Below are 11,294 nucleotides of genomic sequence, written 5' to 3'. Positions count from 1 at the left end.
GTACCATCAATGACACCACATGATAGCAGCTTTCAACCTTTCATAGCGGTCAAGACTACTCTCAGCCTCTCAAGCAGTGCAGAGGCCTAGGGGGCAAGAGATGCAGCCTGCGTCCATGCTTACCTTGTTCTGAAACTCAAATGCAGCACAACAGATGGACAAGGCAACAATGAAGAAGGTAAACGAGTTAGGCAACTTAAGTTTTAGTAAACTAGTTTCAGGAAATGAAGAAGGTAAACGTGATAGACAACTTCTTAACTTTTTAGGAAACTAGTTTCTGTAAATGAAGAAGGTAAAATGAGATAGGCAACTCAATGAACGCCTATCTCTAGGGAGTTGTTTCTATTTTTTAAGGGGGCCTTGGACCCATGTAACTTATGTGTGTCCAGGCCCAAGATAAGTTTTAAAACACTTTAAAATCCTTTGGGAGGCCAGCCTCCCTGCTCACCCACTTGGTTCTGCCGTAAGTATCGTCATATCCGATCTGACACTAAAAGTGTTTGTTTCAATGAGTTTACGTATATGACATGAACCTTCCACTACTAAAAGTAGTAGTATTTAGCAGACAAGTAAAATGGTTAGTTTGTATCTCATCTGCAATTAGTATCATTCAATGATATTTTTATTTGTACCTCATCTGCAATTAGTATCATTCAGTGATATTTTAGATGTCAGTTAACAATCATCTTTGTAAGATTTGTGTTAATTACAGTGTAGTGATGGATAAAATGTTCTTAGTAATCTTTTGTTGTTGAAGATTTGGTAGTGAAATGCTTGTACTGAAGAACAACATGCTTCTTTGGTGATATTGAACCTGTTCTTAGTTTTAACTGACAGAATGCCCTTACACATATAGAAGTTTATTTTTCAATCAGATACTTTCCATTTGATGTTGGCAAGTTGTATTTCTATTATAGTCACCTATATTGTTCAAGATGTTTTCTCGGAGAGGATTTTCAAAAGTTGGAAAATCTTGGGAGTTTAAAAATATTGGAAAATATAAATAATAAGAAAAGAGATAAGAAAATAATAGTCTTGCATAATTTTTCTTGCAAAAATATAAAGAAATAAGTTTTAGAAGGTTTTAAAATATAAAAGAAACAAAAAATAGAAAATCTATGCTTATAATATAAAAAATATGTTTTTCCAAAAAATATCATGATATTTCAAGTATTGGCGATATTTTGAAAATACCGTGATAAATTTCAGATATATTGGCTGACTTGATATCGCCTATATTATCGTGATATTTTCAAAATATCGGCAGTATAGGTGACACTGATTTCTATAATTGACTACGCCTTTTATATGAGGAACTAGATCTGAGTTGGAGCTTTTGGTATGGAAAGATGTCTGCGTACATGTGTGTTTTATCCTTTTTTTGTTAATAAGTTGTCCATTCTTTCTGGTTCTTTGTAATAAATTGTTTGGGACTTGTTTATTTTCTGTTTCATTGCATATTTGCTTGTTTTTCTTGTCTTGCGCTGCTAATTATTGTCATACATGGCTCAGGCACTTCATCAAACACCTAGTGTGCTTCTTGTTTCTCAGTGTATCCTCCTGCCCTTCTAATTGATTTTGACCCATCCGTTTACACCTTTGTTTTGAAGTTTTTGGAGAATTTCTATTGCTGGTGAGCTCTTGCTTTCAACTCTGTGTATCTTGTGTCTATAAGTGAAAAGAAATCATGAGCAATTCACCAAGAGAAACCCATAAGGCAAAAGTATGCTAAAACCAAGGCATGCCCATTCTCTTAGACAGCTCCCACACTGTCTCTCTCAATTCCTATCCTTCTGCTCGGCATTAGAAACCCATAAACTCTGCCAAATTGTATCTGATGTAGGGAGTCTTGAAGATTTAGAAGCAAGTCTTGACCAATCTGGAGTTGAAATCACCAAAATTCAAGTGACCCAAGTGATAGATTCATGTAAAGACCATGCCCAACCCAGAAGGCTCCTCAGATTCTTCACATGGTCTAGAAAAAAACCATCTTCTGATTTAGGTGATGATGAATTCAATATCCTTATTCGGGTATTCGCTCAGAAGGGGGATCTCAGAGCCATGGAGATTTTGATGCATGATCTAAAGAAGGAAAGAAGAAAAATGAATGTAGAGTCTTGGGGCTGTTTGGTTGACACCCTTGTGAGGTTTGGCAGAGAAGATGATGCTGTGGGTCTTTTGAAGAATATTGAGACTCTAAACTGTCCAAGAGATAAGGACAGTTTCACCAAGTTGGTTCATGCTCTGTGCGAGAAGGGTCATGCCAAGAAGGCTGAACAAGTTGTTTGGCGCAGCAAAAATATGTTTGGGATGGGACCAACAATATACAAGTGCCTGATTCATGGGTGGTGTGTTGATGGGAATGTTAAGGAGGCCAGGAGGGTGCTCAGTGAGATGAGAAATGAAGGCATTGCTCCTGGCATATCGACTTTCAATGACTTGCTTAGATGCGTCTGTGAAAAAAATATCAAGTGTAATCCATCTGCATTGGTTCAGGATGCAAATGATTTGTTGATGGAAATGAGATCATGTGGTATTCTTCCAAATTCAATTAGCTTCAATATATTGCTTTCATGTTTGGGTCGAGTACGCAGAGTTAAGGAGGCATATCGTGTTTTGTTCTCGATGAAGGAGATGGGTTGTGCACCTGATTGGATGAGTTATTATCTGGTTGTGAGACTCTTATATTTAACTGGAAGGATAGTTAGAGGCAACCATGTCGTTGATCAAATGTTTGATGATGGATTAGTGCCTGGTGTTAGCTTTTATCGTGATTTGATTGGAGTTCTTTGTGGTGTTGATCAAATTGGCCATGCTCTTCTGATGTTTGAGAGGATGAAGACAAATTGCATGTGGGAATGTGGTCCTGTATATGATTTGTTGATAGAGAAGCTATGCAGGGGAGGCGAATTTGAAAAGGGTAGGTGGTTTTGGGATGAGGCAGTTGAGGGAGGATTTGTTCTTCAGTGTTCACCTAATCTGTTAAATCCGATGAAAACAAGAGTGTTTAAACCAGTGAGGAAGTTTGAGAAGATGGAGCTTGAGGCATCCAAGAGCGTGTTGAATGCTATCACCAAGGAGGAGGAAATTGCTTTGAGAAAGAAAAGGCAAAAGAAAAAGAAGTGCTCTAGAGTTAGCCGGTAAGCTCCAATACTCGTGCTGTTGCTTATCAACTACTTCAAAATAGCTAATGTTTTCCTATGTTTCCATCGACAGTTTTACCTGCTGATAAATTATGTCTAGTTTGCAGTGTGTCCACAGTTTTCAATGATAACACTAATCTGTTCAAATTTACCTATCATGTGAATACATGTTTACTTATTTTGACTTATTAAGACATGTAATGCCATCATAAAGTGAACTTACAAACAAATTACATTACTTTCTTCTATTCATTTCTTCTGCTATTATTTTTCATGCAAACAAATAATTATCTCTTGATGAAGTTTCGTCTATTAATCAACATTTCAGCATGCCAACTTCCTGTTGATGTTAAAAAGTGATTCTGTGTTATTGACTTGGACAAAATTGCTTCAGACTAAGAAAATACCCAAGAGATGGTGTTTACCCTGGCAGGTGTAAACTAGTGGCTGTGCTATGATCCATTTTTGTACTGGTTGCAAATTATTGTTGCGTCACCAGTTTTTCAAAAAAGTGAGATATTATCAAGCTGAAAAGGTAGATAAATACCACAATTTCTACAGTTTGGAAGTCCTGGATTTTGACTCAACTCATTCAGTCTTGACTGGGAATGGCTGGGTCTTGTTAGCTTCTATTTTATGTATAAGAAGCAGTAGAAAAGAATCATATTAAATAAAAGAAATTTGTAACAATAACAAATTCAATGACATTGAAGTATTAGCATTTGACTAACAATCAGCTAGCAGTTAGTGGCAACTAATTTCTAAGTATCAAGAGTATGAAATTTGGAAAGTAATCATTGTCATGGGCTACCAAACTAAGTATATCAATCAATTCCTACTATGCATAAAGTATTCCATTCCACAATCGACTCTCACGAAATAAGAACTTAGTTGTGAACTTGTGATATTGATAAAGTAATAAAGATTTTCAACATAAGAACAGTATCATGAATGACCAATAGTAAATACTAGTACCTAGGAAAAGGTAGAATACTACATCTTAATAAAAATTAATGAGTACAGGTTCATATACAAATAAAACAAATAAAAACTCCATCTTTGTCATCACATTTCCTATACACAATGTTACTCGTGTGTGTGTGTGTGTGTGTGTGTGTGTGTGTGTGTGTGTGTGTGCGCACGTGCTTGTGCGCACTGAGTTGGGGGGTGACACAATTGGTTCGTGAGTCACAAAATCAACATGCCGAGTTTCTAAACTATATCCTAGCCAGAATACGCTGATAAGTGGCTATTAATTGAAAAGAAAAATTGTTTCAATTTGGAGGTGCACATTGAGAAACTTCCGGAACCTGTATTTTTCTAGAATCGGCTAATTTTGTCATCTTTCCCTTAAGGATCATGCCCTTACTGGTTTGGTCATGTGGTAGTGGTAGTTTTTTCTTTTTCCTTAACTTTTTGATTATTTTTCTTGTGATTTCTGATAGATGCATTGAGGCAAATACGGAAGTGGTAACCATATGCATGATCAACATTGCTTTGCTTGATGCTATCAAGATATTCAATTACCTATTGCTTTGACTTTAAAAGGCATAGGATAGCATGTAATGAAAGGGTTTATATCAAAGTTACCAAAAGCTTCTTAGATAGGTCGGAAGCTCGCTTCGGAAGCTTGATACTCCTCGCTTTCGAAACTTGATGATAATCTCGATTCTTCCACGCTTCTCTTATGCTTTTCACACGCTTCGTCTATTCTTCTTATATGTTCTCTCACTCTACTTTTCATGTTTTTTGTGTTTCTCCTCTCACGCTTCTCATTCACTTCATGTTCTTTCTCTAAATTGGCAGTTATTGTTTTTAGCTTTTGTTAAAAATTTAATTTTTACACAAAAAAATCATGAAATTTAAGAATAATCACTTTTTATTTTAGTTTTTATTTGCGTTCCATTTTGATTCCCATTCAGTTCTTATATTACTTTTTTTTATTCCTCCCTTTCCACTTCCTATGCCTTTTAAAATGTATAGCTTCTCGCTTCCGCTTCCGCTTCCCGCTTCCGCTTCCCGCTTCCGCTTCCGCTTCCCGCTTCCGCTTCCCGCTTCCGCTTCCCGCTTCCCGCTTCCGCTTCCCGCTTCCCGCTTCCGCTTCCGCTTCCCGCTTCCCGCTTCCTAGTCTGGCAACCTTGGTTTATATTACATATTTGTTGTATTACTTGTTATTAAATTGTAAATATATAAAAAATAAAAAATGAAAGACATTGATTTTATAAATTTTATTCTGTCTAGTCACACATTTACAATGACGGACAAAAGTCAAGACAAATTGCTAAAGCAAACCATGTAAAATTATAGATCAGGCATCAACCATCAAGAATTAAATTCAAGTTGATACTAAGTTAACATTATACCATCATCAACTAAAACAATCAAACAGTCAGGGTTGAAGAGTATTAAGGAAAAATTGCTTTGGGGACAATAAGGCACTAAACAGGACCCTATTGGCGACAACAATTAGGCCACATGGAGAGAAATTCTTAAAAAACAAAACTTTTAGTTTTCATCGATTAAAACAAGGAGTATACTGTACAATATTGGGCTGTATCTTATAATGCAGTGCTGTAGGGCCCTTATTTTTCAGTGTGGAGTAATATGGTGCGATTCAACCCACATTGTTTTTTTTTTGTTGGGGTGGGGGGGGGGGGGGGGTGGGAAGGGTGGGGTGGGAGAGTTTCACAGTAAATGTCACATCAATCAACTTGATAACTCACTGATCACTAGTGTACATATAAAGATATAATATGAATCTTCATAATTTCTCTTACCCATTCTTTTACATAATGTTTCTCATGCTCTAAGTTATAATTCATTGAACTTACGATATTAAAATAATTTTCACATGATTAGTGTTCTCTTTCATGCTCCAAATTTTAATTTGTTGAACTTGTGATATGATATAATTTTCACAAGATTATGTTTGGATTTTGTAGTTGCTTATGCTTTTTGTACCCATTGTTTAGTGTATTGTGTCTCATGCTCTAAGCAATATTATTATTAATTTATGTTCAATATTTTTTATAAGGACATGCACTAAATTCAGGACAAATTGACAAACCACACCACGTAAATCAAGCATCAAACAAGCTTTATCACATGGATGCAAATACAACATGAATATGAGACAATCATTCAAGGATTTTACAAAATTTAGGACATGAGAACATGCACATACATATATATTTATCTAAATATAAATATATAAAATAAAATAAATAAAAATTGCATTATCTTTTAAACCAAAAGCATATCTATTATTTGATAAAATGAAATAAATAACTTAAATTTGTAAAATTGTCTCTTGATGAATTTTATCAAAGAAAGAATTTTAACAAAATTTAGGTTATGTTCGTTTTTTTTAACGAACCTAAATAAGTGAAGCATGATCCTAAATACAGATGTTTGGTTGATTAGTTATGGGGCCAAATCAAACCAACGTACCTACAACATCTCACTTTCTGTCAAATTAGAGGTGCATTTAGTGTCTTTCAGTAAGGGTTTTAACTTTTAAATGGTAGAAGTGCAAATGATATTGACTTGAGACTTTTGTCCTCATATCAACCAAGAAGAGAGGCTGAAAGACCTCTCTCTTCTATATAAGTAAGAGTGTGGGTGCTTTCTTGGCGCAAATCCGATACTGGATTCGTGAAGAAATGACTAAATTAAGCTACTGCTACAACTTTATGCTACCAAAGCAAGATTAATGGAAAATGGAAATTAACTGATGCATAAAAATCAAAGAAAATAACAAGTTTTAATCCAATCAATCTCCCTGAACAATCCCTATAATGAGTATTTATATGGGAAGACGAGAAACCCTCAGTCTATTTCGGATTTGAGATGGATCCATTACATAAAAAAGATCCAAAGCTAAATAGAAACTCAAATAAACCATAACTAAACTGGATCCAAATGAATCTTTAATTAACCCAAACTACACGTTCCGCTGCTCCTGCATCATTACTCCAAAGAGTCAGTGGCATATGCTACCTTTTCTCTAACAGTTAAAGTTTTAACTGGCCAACAATGGCCTTAATACAATTTCGTTTGTGTTTTATGAGGTCAATGGTTGTTGACTGCATCACACGCAGCGAAAGCGTGTCCAAAACATACTAGTTGTCATCCCATTGTGTCATCTTGCACATGGTGGACAAGTATTAAGTTGAAGAGTGCTAAGAGTTAGTAACACCAACACCAAAGCTATCAATTCTCAAGATTCAAGAGTATAATCAATAATTGATTTAAAGACAATAAGATGCTGAAGAGTCCCTATTTGTGAAAAACTTAGGCCAAATGGATGGAAATTTAAAAAACATGAGAACTTTTAGTTTTCTATTGGTAAGAAAATGAAGCATATCTTGCAATACCACGTCTATCTCATGCCCCCCCTCTGTAGGGACCATATTACAAAATGGACTAATCTAGTACAAATACAACCCATGTTTCCACCTTTGACTATTATCTGCAATGCTCTAAGTTATTGAGCTTATGATATAATATGGTTTTCACGATTGTTTCGACTTTTAATTTATTCAAATGTCTAGATCCCATAATTGTTGATACTTGATTTTACCTTATGTCACATGGGTACATGACTTGGGGCCAAGCACCCATGTTGATACGGCTCGACATGGGTATTGGTATGGGATCCATACTCGGTACATTCTGGATCGGGTTGGGTTGGACCCAAGGTTGACCCAACCCAAAACAAGGATTTTTTTCCTTTCTCACGAGAACCTAGATTTTTTTTCTCCTCGGTGGAAGATAAGAAGAAAGAGGGGAAAGAGGAGCAGAAAATAAGAGAAAAATAAGTGGAGAGAGAGAGAGAGACATACTATGCCTTCCCCCTATGTCACATGGGTGCGGGTGTCGCTATGCGGCACTTTAAAAAAACTTGGGTGCAATAGTGCGGGAGGGTATATATCTATATATAAATATGATTTTTAACAGTTAATAGTAAGTTAACAGTAACACTAATGAAATAAAAGACCATTATCGTAATATCATCAATTTATCATGCATGCAATAAATCAAATTACAATCTACAATTCTATTCTTCATCATAAAAACTAACAACACAATTAAATTGTAATACCCGTGAATTTTATCTGATAAATAAACTTGAAATTTATGTCCTTGAACTGGTACAAGGATATTTTTATTATTGTATGTGTTATTTGTATTAGAAGGGATGGATTTGAGAGTATCCATGGAGGCTATGGTATAGGAGAAAAAAACGAAAGTGGAGAAAGGATTTTAGATTTTGGTTTGTCCTATGATATGATTTTAGCAAACACTTGGTTTAGGAAGAGGGAGTCTCACCTAGTAACATTTAAAAGTGGGGTTAATACGAGTCAGATAGATTTTTCCTACTTAGAAAGAGAGATAGGGGTTGTTGCATCGATTGTAAGGTTATACCGGAAGAAAGTGTAGCTACACAACATAGAGTTTTAATTTTAGATCTTAGAATTAGACAATGCCGCAAAAGGGATAGACATAGGATAGATCCTAGAATTAAGTGGTGGACACTGAAAGGAGCTAAACAAAGAATGTTTGTAGAGCAGGTAGTTAAGGAAGCTGATTGGTGTCTCGAGAAGAATTCAGAATCAATGTGGAATAAGATAGCGGGTGGCATGAGAAAGGTGGCTAAGGAGGTATTGGGTGAGTCTAAAGGCGGTGCACCGCTAGGTAAGGATACATCATGGTGGAACAAGGATGTCAAATTAGCTATGTAAAAACCAGTTATAAAAAAAAAAAAAATTTAAAAAAAAAGATCGGACCCGGGTCGGGTCCAGACCCGACCCGGATCCAACCTGTGCCAGCCCCTCAAAAACCCTTTTCGAGGGGACTGGCAGCCCGCAGGGGTAGGGGAGCCTCCGGCGACACAGGGGGCGGGCCCTGTGTGCGCCCCCTCCCTATTAAAAGACGAGAGGGGAGAGGGGAGGGCCTACGAGCCTCCCCCGACCCCCCCGACTCTCTCTCTCATCTCTCGTCTCTCCCCCCTCTGCTCTCTCTTCCCCCGACTCCATCTCTCTCTCTCTTTGCATCGCCGGCCAACTCCCCTTCATGGCACCCCGTCCCGCTCTCCGGCGAGCTCCCTCCTCGGCAACCACCTCCCCGGCGTCCTCCCTTCTCTCCGGCAGCCGCAGGTGAGCCCCCTCCCTCGCTGTCTCCTCTCCTGTTACGGCAGGCAGGGGCCAAAGGCCCCTGCGACTCCTCCCCCCTCTGCTTACCTTTTCGGCAAGGGGCCTTCGGCCCCTGCCCCCCCCTCCTTTTGTTCACCTTCCGGCAGGGGCCATCGGCCCCTGCCCCTCTTTTTAGTCCCGCAGGGGCCAATGGCCCCTGCCCCCCCTTTTGTTTTTCCCTTTCCACGTAGGGGCCGATGGCCCCTACCCTCTTCCTTAAGAGAGGAGGTAGGAGCCAAAGGCTCCTACCTCACCCCTCGGAAACAAAGCAGGGGCCATTTGGCCCCTGCCCCTCTTTTAACCGACAGGGGGCCAGAGGCCCCTGTCTCTTTTTCTGTCGAGCAAGGGCTCGGTAGGGGCCTTTGGCCCCTGCGCTCCCTTCTCCCTACTCGTTCCATTGGCAGGGGCCATCGGCCCCTGCCCCTTTCTTTTAAGAAGGCTGGGCTCCTGCCCCTCCTTTTAAAAACCCAGCAAGGGCCTCGAAGGCCCTTGCTCCTCCATTTAATGACTTAGCAGGGGCCAAAGGCCCCTGCCCCTCTTACTATTATCACGGCAGGGGCCGATGGCCCCTGCCCTCCTTTAGATATCCAGCAGGGGCCGATGGCCCCTGCACCCATCTCCTTTAAATGGCATGGGTCATTGGACCCTACCCCGTTCTCTTTCGTAACGGTAGGGGCCGATGACCCCTGCATTGAGTTGCGGAGAAACCAAGCTTTCTCCCTACCTATATTCATTTTATGCATGCTAAACTACGTACTTTTGCAGTGTTACGCAACGGAGCCCGTTCGCGCCCTCGCGAACTAAACCGACGATCACTTACGTTCGTAGACAGCTTCATTCTCGCAATACTCCAAGGTAGGAGAAATTGCACAAGGACTTCAATAATTAAATCAAGCTTAAATAATTGATGATCGAAAGGACTTAATGATATATTTATATACATATACGTATATAAGTACACTTTTAAATCAAGGACGCGGTTTCACGATCCTTGTCCTTTGCTTTCGCATTGCCGTCGCGCTTTGCGCCCAGGCTTTTACTTTCGTATTTACTGCTTATTGTCTTTTAATTCAAGGACGCGGTTTCGCGGTCCTTGTCCTTTGCTTACGCACTTTCTGTTTCTGTTGCCGTCGCGCTTTGCGCCCAGGCTTTTGCTTTCATAGTTACTACTTATTGTCTTTTAATTCAAGGACGCGATTTCGCGATCCTTGTCCCTTGCTTTCGCAGTTCCTGTTTGCCGTCGCGCTTCGCGCTCAGGCACTTCCTTTTCGCATTATTGTCTTTTGTTTCTTTTCCTTGCCATAGACTCAGTGTATTCGGGAGGAATACCTATTCCTCTTTCCACCTGATATGTTTTGGGAAAACCCTTGATCTGGGGCAAGATCGAGTTGTTGGGTGATAGGTTCCTTTGTGAAACCCATTTACCAAAACCAGTGTCGTGACTTACATAGCACCCAGACACTGCGTCATCGGATGTCAGATTCGAGAAAATCACATGCTTATGTTGGCAAAATTGTGTGTCGTTTCGAAAGATTTGATATGTTAAAATAGTTTTTAAAAAACATTACATCTTTGCGAAACACACTCCCGAGGCTCCTATTAAGGACCTGTATCCCTTTTCTCGTAAGTGTACTTCTTAAACATGCGAGACATGTTAGTACTACGACGATTGGATGAGAGAGTCTTATGACCTCGATTAATGCTTAGTGCAGGTTGTTGAAAACACATATAAGAGTGGGATCGCCTTCATAGGCAAGATGCTCGTTTCGGTCTAATGGACCAGAGCATGAAGAATGAGGCAACGGCTAAGAAACCCCGTCGCGCTCAATTCAACCTTGCTTCGTCAAGAGAGAGGACGAAGGGTACCAACTCCGATAGACAGTCCATTTATGGCTTTCAAAAAGGGCAAAAGACCCATTTTTCTCCAGTCATCGGAGGATAGGGGGAGGGATAGGGG

At 39.2% G+C, this 11,294-nt stretch overlaps 1 protein-coding gene across 1 annotated transcript in view; it reads left to right on the top strand.

Annotated features, from left to right (window-relative positions):
• The first annotated feature begins 1,639 nt into the window (after positions 1-1,639).
• Positions 1,640-11,294, top strand: part of LOC149849137 (Pentatricopeptide repeat (PPR) superfamily protein) — a 69,948-nt gene continuing 60,293 nt past the window's right edge. Inside the window, exon 1 of the mRNA XM_090013396.1 lies at positions 1,640-3,140. Within this exon, the coding sequence (XP_089869522.1) occupies positions 1,726-3,140 (1,415 nt within the window). The 5' untranslated portion in view covers positions 1,640-1,725. The remainder of the gene's footprint in view (positions 3,141-11,294) is intronic.

The sequence above is a fragment of the Nuphar pumila genome, chromosome 1 (genome assembly GCF_984573655.1).
Source record: "Nuphar pumila chromosome 1, dmNupPumi1.hap1.1, whole genome shotgun sequence".
Classification (NCBI taxonomy): domain Eukaryota; kingdom Viridiplantae; phylum Streptophyta; class Magnoliopsida; order Nymphaeales; family Nymphaeaceae; genus Nuphar; species Nuphar pumila.
Note: the sequence above shows the minus strand (reverse complement) of the source record. Positions and strands in the feature narration are given on the sequence as shown.